Source organism: Eriocheir sinensis, chromosome 29 (genome assembly GCF_024679095.1).
Source record: "Eriocheir sinensis breed Jianghai 21 chromosome 29, ASM2467909v1, whole genome shotgun sequence".
Lineage (NCBI taxonomy): Eukaryota > Metazoa > Arthropoda > Malacostraca > Decapoda > Varunidae > Eriocheir > Eriocheir sinensis.
The window spans coordinates 6589388-6605941 of record NC_066537.1 but is presented as its reverse complement, the minus strand read 5'-3'; the positions used below and the strand labels follow the sequence as shown (position 1 = coordinate 6605941).

The following is a 16554-nucleotide window of genomic DNA, read 5'->3' as shown; positions in this document are numbered from 1 at the left end:
ACTTGCAGTAACCAAATAAAGGATGCTCACGCACTACAGGTCTTGTAGCGACTGAATTATTCACTTCTAAGCAGTGTCCGGGCGTGGTCGCGTAAAAGGGTAATAAAGTAGTAGTTAACGTGGGCAGTTTATTGTTCAGCAGGATGGTTCACGGACTCCCTCCTTCCATCCACTCCTCCAGTGACCCGCAGGACGCCTCCCCCTCTCCTATAACCGGTAGAGAGACGCTTTGTGTCCTCCCAACATAGTCTCGGGGGACACACGAGCCTATAGCCGTGCACTGCCGGGGTTACGACGCCCACACACGCCCCGACACCGTCCTGCACCACCACCACCACCGCCGCCGCCTCCCCCTCCTCTGAACTGGCTCTTTACAATAACGTTTTTTGTATGGCATTTCAGAGCACAACGGTGTGGTCTCCTACACCACGACATCGTCGCTTACAGTACTGTAGTGCTTAATGTACAATATATATAACTGCACCTTTGCTAATATTCTGGGCTATTACAAGTCCCCTCCCCTTACAATATACAACAATAAATAGCTTCTAATGAAAATATAGCAGCAGCAGCAGCATCATGTGTATGTACCCTACAGAGAAATAAATACATATATAAATATCATACATCTTATTTAAAATGAATGTCTTTTATGAATCATAAAACCACATGTGGAAACGGGCGAGAGCCTTCCAATGGCGGGCCAGTTGTGCCGGTGATCCCCAACAGGTTGCTACACTAATAGTATTATTATGCTGGGCTGCTCCCAGACCACGGGGAAGGTACAGGACAATGGATGGACTTGGGAAGCAACACACACACACACACACACACACACACACACACACACACATCATTACAAAACAGTGGTTTCTCTCAACACAGCCATACCAAAATCAACACTGTCACGAGAACCTCTTCATTGATTAGGACACCAAGGTTAAAATTCTCTTCATAAACTCTCTTGCGATGCACTACTGATGACAAATGCTGGGTAATTTAAAGCACAAGGTTGATCAATGTGGTTGCAAATGGGTTTATCATATTGCATCGTCATGTGCTCTGCTGGGTTGTGGTGGGCGGGGGAGAGGGCGTGATGATGACACTACATGACAATCAGGTACCTACTGTCTGGATTTGACGGTCCAGCCTCAAGGTGTAACAGGATGAAGACGGTTACAATCTTATTTGTCTACGGTATCAAAATGTCTTCCATACTTCACATGACCTCATTTGTTTCTGAAATTAGACAGACATTGGAAGGTGCAGGTCTGAAAACTTTAGGTGGGTAGCTTTGTGGTTGAACGGTAAGACTGGGCAGACATTGAAGTACAGGGAAACAAAACTTGTCAAGAAGGTCCTCTATGGAAAATCACGTCAAATCAAACAACCTCGCATATCCTGAACCGACATCCCCAATGCTTGCCTTCCCTGATCTTTCCTTTCCCTTGCACTGACTCATGACTGGAAGAATAACATCATGTGGAGTACTTACAAAAGCCACCTGTCAGTTGCAAAAATACATCTTCCACGGTGCAGGCCGAAATCTATCTCATCTCTTTAACACTGACTCTTAAGCCCTCCCTTTAGCATTGACTCATAACTGGAAGAAGGATATCATGTGGAGTACTTACAAAAGTCACCTGCAAAAATACATCTTCGACCATTGAGGGCTGAAGTCTCTACCTCTTCTCAATAACAGACTCGAGTTTCTAAATCCAAAACATGTCCCACTTTAAGCTATAACATCCCTAGGTGCCGGCATGGAACCTGAGTTAACAGATCTTGGAAGTCCTCCTGAGAATGACCATCTATTATGTACCAAACTTATGTTACAGTTGCAGTGGCTGGGTGGGGGTGAGGGGCAGGGGACGGTGAAGATGAAGGGTGATGATGATGGTGATGGTGATGAGGATGAAAGGGAGTGATCATAGCAGTTAAAATATATGTTCTTGTGGGTGGAGGTGTATGTACAGGTGATATATGAAGCAACTGTGAGGCCTGGAGACCCACGCCCAAGTGAGGGGACCAGCTCCTCTTGACCTGGGCGTGAGACTCTCGGCCTCTCGCACACCTTTATGTAGCTAGGTCTCCACGGGCCAATTCAACCCATAACCCTATAAATACAAAATCAAATCGAGGCTTACAGATTAAGTACCCATCTGGTTTGTTCATACTTAATTGGCAAGAAACATGAAGGGGAGGTCTGTCTGTATGATCAATCCTGAGAACTTCAAGACCTGAGAGTCAGAGTTCTTTGTGTGGTTTAGAGAGACTGTCGGACTTAGTGGAAAGTTCAGTGAAGACCTTCAGGGCTGATGACTGATAACTATTAAGACTCAGGCTTTGAAAATCATGATAGCTATTGATTAGTAACGTTCTCTAAAGCATTCTCTATAAAGTGTTGGCTGGTGAAAGTAACAGCTTCTAAAAATGATACAATTCCAGATTGAGCTACACTCCAAAGGTCCTGTAACTGCTTATCTGGAATTGTGCCTCAAACACAGTCATCCTATAAAACACATTCAACTTTGCTGTTACAACACTCTGAAACAAAGGGGGACACCTTGCATTCTGTATGAATAATAAGTTTGGCATTTTTTCCACCAATGACAGCATTGTTATAAAAGTTATTGTTGTATGTCAATATTACCTGAAACCATTATTATCAAATAAGACAAAAATTCACTCACTCTATCATAAGAGCTGCAAGAATCACTTCACTGTTCATTGATCAAGAGGCCCAAACAACAATAACAACACTGTTAGGTGATGCATCGCCTTCACATTCACAATGGGTCACGTCACCTATGGAGCAACAGCCTGGACAGTCGGTAAGTACACGAGACCACAGCTCATGGCATTCACAGGGCCAGCATGACATACATTGCACAGACTGAGAGAGGGAAGGCCCACCAGGCAGGCAGAAGGAACAATGCACCCCCATGCCACACTGCCGTACGTACGGTTCCATTCCCAAGCATTCGAGGGTCACACGTGCCGGAAAGTCATGTATAAAATGTGTACACATTTTCTGTATTTCTTTTGAATAGGACATAAAAAGATTATCAACAACAATATTAACAATGGGCTTAACTGCTAATATACATTTCTATGCCATTTAATTTGAGGGAGTGTGGAGAAACAGCTGGAAGTGGCAGACTGCTCACTGTACTACCTGACACAAACTTTTCTCTAGGTTCATCCTACTAACAAGCACTGCTCTATCGACACTAGAAAAGGCTTCTGTTCCACAAAACCCTTTAGTGAATAATCATTTTACAATAATATATAAACATCTCAGGTAAAATCAACTACCACTAAAGCACTTGTTCCATTTCTTTCTAGGCCATATCGGAGGAGGAGAGTGCCAGCTGTCGAGGTGGTGAGGGCGCAGGCCAGCGGGGCGAGGTGAGGCTCAGTGTGCTCACAGCTTCGGGCCTCGTATTAAACTGCACGTGCAGCTGACTTGTCTGCTTTCAACACCGAGTCAGACTTTTTGCTGATCAACATAAAATTTGAGGTTACAGGATGCAGGTTAAGGGGCAAGAGGGAGAGGAGATACAGGCTTTACACAGGGAATCAAAGTGGATGTTGCTGTCACACAGGCTTCCTTATAATGTACTATAAACCATACTCCTTGGCAGCAGACACTTGCAGTATACTGAAGGATATTACTCGGAGTTGACAGGCATTACAATATGAGCGACTGAGGAGAGTCTTTACACAACCCTCTCAACACATACAGTATAACAACAGCTTCAAGAAAACTAAAAAAATACTTATTTCCAGCTGGTCATGTAGTTTGTAGTGCTTCTTGTTATGAAGATACAAGACAGGAGTAAGCAATCAACAGTTAATAGAAATAGAGAAAAGCAATAGAAAAATCTTTCATTGAGTTTATAACAGAACGATGGTGAAAGTCGGTACCTCGTCTTGAGAGCCAGACTGCCACCAAAACCCTCGCATACATTTGTACCTCTGTTACCCAAGAAACCAATGGCAGACACAATAATTATATGCACACACACATACATACATGTACATGGTGGATAATTATATTACACACTACTTTTTGTAACTGTCAACCATAAACTTACTTCCATTATCAAACTGCAACCTTGCAACATGTACATGTACTGAGTATGTGCCTTCAAAGCTAGAAAAAGCACATCTTTTGAGGAGGAAATAAACTGCGGTGAACTAACTATCCAACAATTAGCACCAAAATGTAAACAAACCAGGTCCCTGTGTTGTGTGGCGTCCCGGGACTTCAGGTAACAGTGGGGGGACAATGACCGGTCACACCAGGTGCCCATGGCCCTGAGACAACAGCTGCATACATTCAGCTCAACACTCTTTTCACCCCTGAGCTTGGCCTGTATGTGTTTGGCTCATGCACATCATTACAATTCCTCAGATATCATTACATCAAAAGTGACTTACTGAAATGTTACTTTCACTGCCATCTTAGTGGACTCTTTCTCAAGGGGTAAGATGTTGTTGCAGAATGTACAACAGTGACACCGATGTGAGCAGCACTTTGTCTAATATAAAAAAGGGGGGACATAGAGGTCTGAATTACTCAGCTTTTCATGCACCACTAACAGCTGCACCTTCTACACATGGCTCAACGTATCTCACTGAAGCATCGCCACACGGGATCCACTGTGTCTCGCCGACAATTCATAGTGGTGTGCTCCATGCTATGCTCCACACACCAGCAAGCTAGAGGAAGCCTTAATAGTAAGCTTGTTTTTAGGGGTGAATTCTTTACCTAATGAAATTGTTTTGTAGGGGACAAATCTCAATGAATCTGGATTTTGAAAGCTACACAAAATTTTGACATGGCATACAGCAACAATATGGCATCCTGAACCTTCAGTGCTATGTATCAGTACAAGATCACATCTATGTCTCATGGTTTAGTCACAAATGATTGCAAGTTACATTTTTCTTTTTATTTCTCTAGTGAATGGTTTCATACCAACGGAGAAAATAGAGAGAACCACGTTGGAAATGGAAATGGGTAATTCTCAGTAAATTCCAATCATCTACACTTTATCAAATAAGAGTAAATCAGTCAATCAAACCATCAATGCGGCTCATCTACTGCACTGAGTTATACAAAGCCTTTTCTTTACTAGCATTACTAGTGTGTGACATCTAACCAAACTTTACTAATGTACAAGTTTTGTCATAATCAATTTCTTATTCTATACATTAGACTGTATTTGGTGACATTTATTTTAAATAAATTAAAAATTAAGTGCCATTTCAATATTTTCAACAATGCTGAGGAGAATGTCAGAGACAAATGCTCTCATTAGAGTGAGGGGCTGCACCCTCAACTTATACATATGGAAATCCTGCTCACACATTTTTTTATCATTTACTGCTTGATAACCCTAACAATGGCGAGAGCAAAGAGTGCATTGCCACCTGCATCTTGGACACTGCTGGAGTGTTTTAGTGACTGACTGGTGGCTGGGTCTAGGCAGGTGTTGGCTGAGTCCAGGTGATGGACTGATAGCATCATCAAAATACAGCCTTTGTAAAAGCCTATTAAAACCATACCAGTCATGGGAGAAGGTACAGTACAGTATGATGCAGGATCACACAGCTGTGTGTTTATCTAAAAATATAATTTCTTGGATACTTTCTGAGAACTTTCTTCAAGGGCCCAGCAAGAGGGCCTCCGTGTGTGGCACCATGACAACAAGGATCTTGTAACAATAAACTTCAGTGATTTCAGTTTATGAATTTATATTAATTTATATACGTAGTATTAATTACTAATTCTATTGAATTTTAAGCCCAGAAACTAATAATGAAAACTAAACACAAGTGCCTAATGAAATGTAAAATTGTGGCTTTCTACTGTGATCATCCGCCATTCTAATGAAAATTGAAATCCTGACATCCATACTACAACACAACACAAATCAAGTTCAGTTTAACATTACACAAGTCCATTAAATGTGAATGAATCACAAATAAATAATATCACGAGTGCATAATTGCATCTTTACGATAAACCCTTAGTTTTGATCTTTACAACTGAGATTGATTGAGGTAAAGAACCGTGACCAAATAAACATAAATGTTACCAAGCATTTATATTTACTATCACAATATTTAAATATCGGCTGCTTGCGGGTGGTGTGTCGCCACGTCTCGGTGCTTAGTGCACCCATACACCCTCTGAGAGATCTGCACTGTCAGGTGGGGGAGGTGTTCAGCCAGACTCAGTGGGGGCCGTCACCTCAGAGGCCACACAGACCTGTTGCTGCTCCGGTTTGGATCCCCACGCCGCTCTGGGCTCAAACTGTTCTGTGGTGATGCGCACTTCATCGCTGTGGGTTGAGTCAGACGACTGAGTCATGAGTTCACTGTCCTCACTGTCTGAGTCAAAACTTCCATTCTCCATGGCAGCCAGCGGTGCTCTTTTAGGCGGGTCATGCACCGAGTGGATATCAAACTGCTGCATACTGCATGGTGCAACTGGACTGGCTGGCTCTGACCCCTGCATGGGAAGACCTAGGCCTGTGTCCTCCTGGCTGGTGCTGTCCATTGAGGAGCTCAGCAGGGAGTCTCTATCCCCTTCAGGCATAGGGTGATGGCTGCCGGTGCTGGGTGACGGCGACACGCTGCCGCTGCTTCTGCCGCAGCTTCCTTCGTCGAGGAATCCGCTGTCAGTCAACTCACTCAGGTTGGGGGAATCACAGTCTTTCTCACTCTTCTGACCCTCAGCGTTGTTCTTGAACACTGCTAAAGATTTCTGGGATGACAGCTCCTGCCTAGGGCTTTCTGATGAACATTTTTTAAGGTTGGCACCTTCTGTAGCATTACAGTTAAACTGATGTCTGTCTTGGCCAGACTGTAGTGCATCCTCTGGAACCTTCACTGTCTTAAAATCTACAATACCAATGGGATCACATTTATTTTGTTTATCACCAGGCTTTTCAGTTGTTTCTCTGGTTGTTGTTTCAACACTAAATCCTCTTTCCACTCTAACAGGAGAGGATATCACAATTTTAGGGCTTCCAGAGCCTGAGTTTGTGTTTGTGTAGCTTGAAGACAATGTGAAGCTTGCAGCTTCCTGGGTGGAGGGCAGACTGCATGGCTCTGTCACGCGTGTTACCGTGAACCGTCCGCCTCTGCCAAACCTGTTGGGACGTGTGCCACTCTGTTTGGGAGCCTGGGTGAGATCTCCTGCAGACAAGCTTCTGCCTGATTGGGAAACATGGACTACATTACATCCCATGGTAGGTTGGCTGATATTTGCAATTAAATTAGGAGAACTTTTGGAAGATTCTGCCACTTTGAAAACTTTGAAGCGATTGTTTCTCAGTGGACTTGGAACTGGACTGGGAGAAGGGCTGGGGCAGGGGCTGGGGCAGGGGCTTGGGATAGGACTTGGGGCCGGACTTATGTACTTCTGTTTTTCTTCCTCGCGAGTGACCACCTCTGAGCTGCTGAACTCTTGGGAGGCTGCTACAGTTGTCTCACAAGTGAGGGAAATTTTCCTGATAACTCCTCCATGCATGTCCTCCTTCTTGGCAGGCTTGGAATTAATATCTTCTGGAGTCTCTGTCTTTGGCTGACTCACTGCTTTCAGGTGACTCTGGGTTAAATTGCGTTGACAAATTTCCTTTATCTCTTTCTGGAGGGAGGCGTGCTGCTCCGCCAGCTCTGCCGATGGCTCGCTCCTGCAGTCAGAGTCTATGTCCATCTGGATGACAGTTGAGTTGAGGCGAAGGGAATGGGCCAGGGCAAGGAGGCCGGCCACGTGGATGGGATTGTCTCGCAGGTCAACGTGCTGGATCACTCTGTTGTCAGCAGTGTATTCTGCCAGGGCCACAGCACCCTCGTCTGCTATTCTTGCCGCCTGCAGGCCAAGACGAAGCAGAGCGCGGTTTCTTAGCAATGACTCCTTGAGGCGCAAGACTCCCTCACTCGTCAGGTTGTTGCGTCCAAGGTTGAGGGTCTCCAGGGCTCTGGTGATGGCTAACATGTTGGCCAGGTGGGGGGCAGACTGTGGGGTGAGGTGGTTGTTCCACAACACCAGGGACCTCAAACCTCGACAGCGTGACTTGTCCCCACCTTCTTCCCCTTGCTGCTGCTGTTGGTGCTTCTGTTGTTCTGTGATGCCCTCACACACATGGTTGCACCCGGCATCCTGCACATTATTGTTGCGCAAATCTAGTATATGCAGTGTGCTGTTAGCTCTTACCAAGTTGCTCAATTGTATGCAGTCATTGACCCCAAGCCTGTTATCTGCCAAGTAGAGCTCGGTCAGAGTCTCATTCTGCCTCAGCGCTGCTGTCAGTATGATGAGTGGGCGACCCGTCAAGTTGCAGCTCTCTAGGTGCAGAGTGTGGAGACGAGATCCAAGCCTCAACGCCCTGCTCAGTATTGGCATGTTGGTTTCATTGAGGTTAGTGTTGCGGGCATCCAAATACTCAACAGAGGGAGTTCTTTTCAACATTTTGGAGCAAGCCTGCCATCCTCTGAATCCAATTTTATCATTGCATGAAATGTTTAGCTGCGTGACTGAATCATAGAACTCAATCATGTCAAAGAGAGGGATTGCAGTGTCATCATCTAAGCAACATCCTTCCAAGTCTAATATTTTGAACTGAACTCTTCGGAAGATTTCCTCCAAGCACTCACACTGACTGCTGTCCAGTCTCTGAGAACGCAGGCTGAGGCACTCCACGCGGCCCCCCAGCACCAGGGGCAGAGCCTTGATCTGCTGCAGCACCCCCGGCAGGGGCTGCGTGCGGTGACGCTCACACGACATTCGGTACGCTGTTGCTATCTCCTCCACGGTTGTCCCCCCCATTTGCTGCCACGGGTTGACGGGCTCCAAGTAGCTGGATATGAGGTGGGTCTCGTCTTCAGGGAATGAGACCCTCCGGCCCCTGCACACAGACCTGAGAGCTTTCCTGCCGGTGCCGGAGGTGGAGGGAACAGGAGTGGAGGGCGCAGAGAGTGGCTGAGCCTTCAGGGCATGTTCATCGCTGGAGTGACAGACCAAATGGCTGCTACTTTCCTCTTTCTCAGACTCACACTCCTCACTCAGTCTTGCTTGGCCTGCAAAGACCTTTTTCACATCAAATCTCTTTTCTTTTCTTATTCTTTCTGTGCTTAGAGAGTCCACTTTCTCTTTCAGGAAGTCTTCCGTAACTTCTATGGCTATATTCTTACTAAGTTCATCATGCAAACCAAAGGTAGTAAATACTTCATCCTTGTCTACACTACTGTCAGTCTTCAAAGCCATGGCTACGTATGGGGACACTCCCTCGCCAAGCTCTGAAGACTCTCCCTCACCCCAACTACTACAATCTGCTCTATTAGGCTCATCTCTAACAGGGTCTGTGACTACTTTACCATCAGTTTCCTTAAAATTAAAAACAGGTAAGTCAACCTTTTCAAGGTGACCTTCAGTAGTTGAACACTTATGAATAACTATATCCCGAACACTAAAAGGATGTTCTGAAACCTCAGACTCATCTTTTATCAGCAATACATTGTCGTCGGGATCCCTACTATCACCACCACTAGTACCATCCTGATCTGTGGCACCTAAACAAAACTGAGTGGAACTCTGAAGTACATGACTCAGTTCACTTTTAACCTCAGAAACAGCTGAGAATATTTCACTTTGTACATCTTTAAATGCAGTCTTTATATCAGTGCTAACACCACCTAATTCACAAGAAATATCAAACTGTACACAGCCTTCCGGGTTTTCCGTTTTATTGGACTTACTTTCCTCACAGTCACTAGCAGCTTTTTCGAGGCCACTGTCACCTTTATCCACGGATTGGCCATTGTCATGCACATCACTTCCTGCATGCTCAGGTACTGTGACTTCCAGGGAACCTTTTTCTGCCTCGGGGCTCTGTGTCACCTCTCCTTGGCTGCCTTGTGAAGCTTCCAAGGACCCTTCCTGTGGTGACACTGAGGCATCATCATGCACACAAACAGGGGCATTGCCAGAGGCCTCAGTTCTGTTAGTGTCGCTCATAATGCTGCAAGGTTGGCATAAGGTCGATGTAGTGCAAGACTCTGCAGTGTTCTAGCTGGTCGCAATGCTCTATCAAGTGGCTATACTGTCTTGTCTCATCTATGCACGCTGACAGTGGCTCAAACACAAGAGAAGACTGGGACGTGTACAAGCGATGGGGTGGAATCTCAACTCCTGACATGTGATGCTTACAAGGTGCAACTAAATCCCTAAGGCCTGATGCACGTCTGGCAGTCATGACAAACTGGACGATACAGCAACACGCAGTATTCACCCACCTACCATGTGTTTGCCTGAGCATGGGAAACGAAGCGTCGGCCACTTACCCCCTATGTGCTGGTATCCTACACGCTTACTAATGACCACCCATAATGAACCCACCAGCTCTTGACACACGCTACTTCACCAGCAACTTTTTGAGGCTTGCCATAGCAGAGTTATGTTGGTCCACACTAAGATGTTCAGAGTCTCGGATAATCTATGGGGGAAAATAGAAAAGTCAAAATGAGGCCCTCCTGTGCTGCAACATCCTCTCTTATTCCACACTTAAATGTACTCTTTCATATCTGTGTTACTTGATACTGTAATGTTGCAAAGCTTCTGGTGTTTGCAGGGTATTAGGTGAGATGTTGATCTGTGAAGTTGATAATAATAGTTAACATGTAGCATCTGGTGTGGTAGTTTTCTTGGAGGTAAGGTAAGGTGTGGGATGGCTAGACATGGACAACCTATGCTTCCTTCTCCAACAGTAAAGGCAATAATGATGACTGTAAATCACAATATTTTTCAACCTAAAAAAGTTCATAAGGAGATCATTTATAATTAAAGACACTAAATATAATTACATGTGGATTTCCAAAATATTAAATATTTGTTAAAATAAATATAATCTTAACATTATTTAACAATTCAAATCAATGAAGTAATGAGTTGAGAAACTGCAATAATGCTAAATATATGAACCTGTTATTTTTAGATTCCCTGGAAATATTAAGACATTATAATTAATCATCTGGAAAAGTCAGTATAATTGAAAATATCTCATATAAGTGAAACTTACAAATCACTGATTATACTACTACTATAATTTTATATTAAGAAAATCACTTCAAACCCTTGAAATTTCCCGTCCCTCACACACAGAATTAATCCCTCCAGCCACCAAGCAGCGCCTGCCCCTCCAGGCACCACCAGCACGCAGCACTACTTACTCTGGCCGTCACGTATGCAGACTCGCGCTGAATATCAAGAGTCCCAAACACTGTTACAAGGCGTCCCTCTAGATACTCATATTGATCCAGATTCTCCACATGCACCTGAAAGATACAGAATAATGCTTTCTTAAAATGCTTAACAATGAACTCAATGTCCAATTAGACCAGGAGTACTGGTTTGACCACACACACAAAGAAAATAAGACACATCATGGAAGTGGAAGTGAAGGAAACAGGTAAAGTGGCAGGTGAAGCACTGGAGTGAAACAGTTTGTAACACTGAAACAATCAGTTCTTAACTTTAATATACCAAAAGAAGCCCAAACCTTGGTGTTAGTTGGGGTTAGGGCTGTAGAAGAACAAGAATAGATGATAGATGGTGTAATCAGATTAACAATTAAGGACAATGATAAAGAAGTTATGATAATAACTTGGATCCTTCCCTCTCACTGCATTTTATTTTTTCATTCAGTGATGGAACATAATTACACGGGTATCTTTTAGGAAAGCAAGGCCAGACAGCACCTCAGGCCCTCCCTATAAGAACACAATGGAATCCCTTGCAGACAGTGTCACAACTAAAAAAATTACCCAAAGGAAACTTTATGGCAAAGATAGCATCATCATTTTTATAACAACTAAAGATATCTGAAAGAAATTCTAGTGTCTTGATGATAATCAACTCACCCACCCCACACAGAGGACAGCATAACCATGGCTCAAATCTCATTTGGTAAAACTAAGTAAATCCACACAGACACGACAGGTTCAAAGCATCCCTTCCAAGTTACCAGGCCTTAGTGAACACTTGCCAGATCCAAGGTGTGTGTATACTTACTACTTTTGTGTTAACAATGCTGAAATATCTGATACACTTAGCAGCATCAAGGTTCTAGCCACACACAGGCAATAGGTGTAGGTGAGAGGTGGCAGGTTAAGCAGAGAGTTTCATGTGCCCAAAGTTGTATATTTTTATTTCTCATATAAAATTTTCACATTAGTGAAGCTAATATTAATAAATGTTTTAGGTGCAGCTTGCCCGGCCCCTTGACCATACAAACACAAGAACGGAACAAATCGACTAAGTCTAGGCACCTCTTCCTTACTGTAACACATGACTGAGGGAGGGGAAGCAGATGTGGGATCTTATCATCACTGAACTTGGTTTACAGAGTTTCTTTCATAAAGTTGATTAACACAATGACAAAAATAACAAACCACTCAGGTCACTAAACTATCATGCTTAAAATCAGGGGGGTTTTATTCCAGACTGTTAACAGTTTCTAGTAATTTTTGCTACTTGAGTAAGAGTAGGTTCCTGTGAAATCCTGAAACCAAACAACTTTGGATAATGATGACCAAACCAAATATTTTGTTAAAGTACTTGATATTATTGACATATTTAATTTAAAATTCTGGAATGAAAGCTGTTTTGAGATCAATGCTTAGTGTACAGAAAGCTAACATGTTCTGTTCTTTAACAATGTTTAGCCTGAGTGGCCTCATACAAGCTAATGGAAATGTAGTCAGGTAGGTAATTAAAGCACCACTTCCACGAGATCAATAACTACAGCCAACACCAATTCTGCAATGGTCTAGGGCAGTGGTAAAGGTGGTGAATGCAAAACAACAGCACGGCCAGCCCCGGAACACGAGACGCGGGGCCGTGAGGCAGGAACACAACACTCCCGGGGCGGCCCAACACAACACCCTAGAACACACCACACCTGCATAATTCGACCCCACACCTGTAAGGAAGCACCTCGGGAGGTTACACGGCGTACCTGGGCAGCCACGAACACACACACGCACACGCACACGTACACACCCACAGGTAACAGGACAGCCCGCACCCGCACCTCGCCTTCCCAATCTCGCTGCCAACTCGAACGATAAAAAAAATAAAAAATAAAAAAGAAAATGGCCAGGTAGATGCTTATAAGACACCTTCCGCACACACACCTCAGAACTCCCTCTACGCCCTACACTCCATAGGGATTTATACGATGTGCAGGCCAGTCTATCAACCTGCACAGGCTCCACTCGGGCAGGCCAGGGCGTGGAGGGAGCGAGCACCACCACAAAGCATTACAGGAGGACATAGCGAGTGGGTGCCATAGGCCGGTTCCCAGGCGCCCCCGGACTCACCTTCCCCGCCATCCCCGCCAGTACCTGCACAGCGCTCCCGTGTGGCCCCTGGGATCAGCCTCCTCCCCTGGGCTGGGCGGATACTTGTTATTGTTTGGTTGTTTTCTTGATCAGCTGTTTGGCTGGAAAACTCCCAAGCTGGCTGTCGACCTGCTAAGGCGCCCCTTCCCCCCTTCCCCTGCCTCCTCTCCCTCCCTCTACGCCTTTTTTACGCCGCCCCACGCCCTCACTGACTCTCCCTGACGCTTTCCCCTCCTCCTGTACATTTTCCAGAAGGGTTCTAAGTAAATAGCGTAGATTAAACAGTCTCCATAAGGTTGAAAAGAGCATCAAAGCTTCCTCTGGTAATTCGATGTGATGGCAACTCGGTATAGTTGCCATGGTGATTTTGCGCTCTCCCCCTCTACGCCTTTTTTACGCTATCCCACACCCTTACTGACTTCTTCTGACCCTTTCTTCTCCTCCTGTACATTTTCCACACGGGTTCAAAATTACCCGCGTACACTAAAAACGTTAAGATAGGGTCGAAAAATGCATCATGGTTTCCTCTAGCAAGACAGCGTGATGGCAACTCAGTGCATTGTTGCCATGGTAACTTTGCCGGTGTTGCCAAACCTCCCCCTGACGCAGAGCAAACCTTTAATTATCAGGTAACACAAAAATCCCGTGTTCACAATACCACAAACCTCTTAGCACCTCACAGCCACGTCCGCCACATCCATATGCATCAGTCCACGCACGAGGAGCCCCCAAGAGAGAGACGGAAGACAGGGAAAGGAGGAGAAGGCTGAAGGAGGGAAGGGAGGAGAAAATACTGTTCTTCGAGATCTCCCGTGTGCCAGTTATGACGAAATAGCTACAGCCAGGCCTCACCGCACCACCATTCACTGCTCGCACTCGCACCTCCACCTCTGCGGGGCGCGTGGCGTAACTATGTCGAGAGCAGGAGGAACAGGAGCAAGAGGAGGAGGAGGAACAGACAAGGAAAACTCCCGAGCTCACTTCATGGCTTTCACTTAATGTTCAGTAGCCTTGGAACACGCGAGCATTCATTGAAGACGCAGAAATGCCTGTCGGGTTAAACGCCTTATTCAGCAGACTAGATAAGGCCTTGCGGTGCACACTAAAAGCATTACGCACAAGAGCCTCAACAGGTGCACGGGGCTGTCTCGTGAGGGGAATACTACAACACCCACTACACCCACGGTTTTGATGCGAGTGTAGGAAGCAAGGGCAGGAGGAATATTAATTGCTTTCTTTGGTATATCGCGCTCAGGGTTTAGCGATGCAAGTGTGGTATTAGGCGAGGAATATTCCTTTCTCTGGTACAGCCTATCACACCCACGGTTGAGAGATATAAGTGTAGAATAAGACGAGAGGTATAGATAGTGTATAATTAGTTGATTAGGGAAACAAGGAAGGAGGGAAAAGTTGAGATGCAAGGGTAGTATACAAGGAAGGTATATTACTTTCTTTGTGGTGTAAGATGGTAGAAAGAAGATAGTTAAAAGGAAGAGTGAAGGAGTTTAAAGAGTGTTGAATAAGACGAGGAAGGTGTATATAATTTCTTTGGGATAAGATAGCATAAGTCGCACGATGTAGATAGCTGAATAAGGAAACAGGGAAGGGTTTGACGTGAGTGTAGTAAGGCAAGGAATTAAGGTATAAGACAACATAGCAAGGTGTAAGAAACCATACTGTCATCCGCAGTAGATAAACAAGGAAAAGACAACATCCTAGACAGCGTGACGAGAACACGCACACACTCCTCATAAACCACATAGAACACAGCTCTGCACGAACCGATGCGTTTTTAACTCTGATCTGAATGCATACAATGACAATGCGAGCGTCCTCATTACGCGAGACGTTTAATTAATTGAGATCACAAGACACCCTCAGGCGGCCACTCGGTCCTCCTCCTCCTGCTCCTCCATTTCTTGCACAACACCCGCCCTTGGTGATACGGTTCAAGGAAATAATGACGACTCATGCCACGAGAATCAGGCCACGGCTCTGAAAATTCCCACCGTCGATTTCAATTTATTATTCAACTGATCAATATTGGGCCTTCGTAGTAGTGTGGGAGGCATGAACTGACCCGAACCGGAACTACTAAACGAAAGGAATCAACTGGTAGCGAGATATTGGTGATAGTGGTAGGCGCAGAAGTTGTGGTAATAGTGGTAGTGGAAGTAGTGGTTGCAGCTCAGGCAGTCCCCATTCCCTTTGCACGCGCCTTGCTTGGCCTTGCTTTGACACACTTCTCCACGCCTCCACGCCTCTCGTCATGGTGAACTACGTGTGATAAAACTTTTTTCCGCGTCCCGGCCAAGCAGTTCCTCACCTCCTTGCTTCTTTTTTCGAGGTTCCTTCACGGCAAATCCACGTGTCCCTGGCGCCGCAACACACCGCGCCAGCAACACATCCAACATCACCGCCGTAACGCAACACAATAACCGTGGCTGTCTGATTCCATGCAACGAGCGGCCTTGTGTGCGCGCGGGAGCTCCGTGTGTGCGTGTATGTACACCATCCAGTCGTGTACGTTACTGAGCGTGCACATGTGAAGGAGGTTGGTTCTCTCTTCACTCTACTCGCTCACCCGCTCGCTCGCTCGCCACACCTGCCAGCCCGCTCACACACACACACACACACACACACCTGTCCTATAAACTTTCGACATTTTAACCAAGTCCACGCACACAGACACAACCTAATGTATGCCAAACCACGCCTTGACCTAACAGTCTTTACACAATGACATAACACATACGAGTACTCGACAAGAAAAACTATACAATAAGCCCGAACTGAGCCACGAATATACAGGCTAAAGATTACGGGCCAGGGAGCGGTGATACAGGAAAGGTGATAGTGTCTTGCCGATGGCCTCTCTACCGCCGAGCCAGTCCCATCCACTTCAAGTCAGACCCGGCCTTGGCAACACGCTGACTGACGTAATAAAGTGTGTCCCTCCCTGTCGCGTTGCTCCCTCGTGGCCCGCGCTAATGCTTGGGCCTCCCTGATTCGTCTCATTAGCGATCACTCGAGGTTTTCCTTTACCGCAATGGTGTGTCACTGATTCATAGTGTTTGGGGGAGTCTGCCAACACTGTGCGGGGCTTAAGTTGATATTCAGGGCATGTAGCGGAGA

At 45.5% G+C, this 16554-nt stretch overlaps 1 protein-coding gene across 6 annotated transcripts; it reads right to left on the bottom strand.

Annotated features, from left to right (window-relative positions):
- Positions 1-114: 114 nt before the first annotated feature.
- Positions 115-16547, bottom strand: LOC127004904 (protein phosphatase 1 regulatory subunit 37-like). 6 transcript variants are annotated; one of them, XM_050873120.1, is made up of 3 exons: positions 13035-16547; positions 11248-11352; positions 115-10514 (listed from the first exon to the last, which is right to left on the bottom strand). In XM_050873120.1, the coding sequence occupies exon 3, from the start codon at positions 10034-10036 to the stop codon at positions 6239-6241; it is 3798 nt and encodes a 1265-aa protein (XP_050729077.1). In that variant the 5' UTR covers positions 10037-10514; positions 11248-11352; positions 13035-16547; the 3' UTR covers positions 115-6238. The 6 variants fall into 6 exon arrangements, with proteins under 6 accessions (XP_050729077.1, XP_050729080.1, XP_050729081.1 ...); XM_050873123.1 differs by having other exon boundaries at positions 13079-16547; XM_050873124.1 differs by having other exon boundaries at positions 13399-16547.
- Between the last annotated feature and the right edge of the window lie 7 nt (positions 16548-16554).

Coding starts and splice junctions, on each gene's coding strand:
- LOC127004904 (XM_050873120.1), bottom strand. CDS start 10,036: ATGAGCGACACTAACAGAACTGAGGCCTCTGGCAATGCCCCTGTTTGT.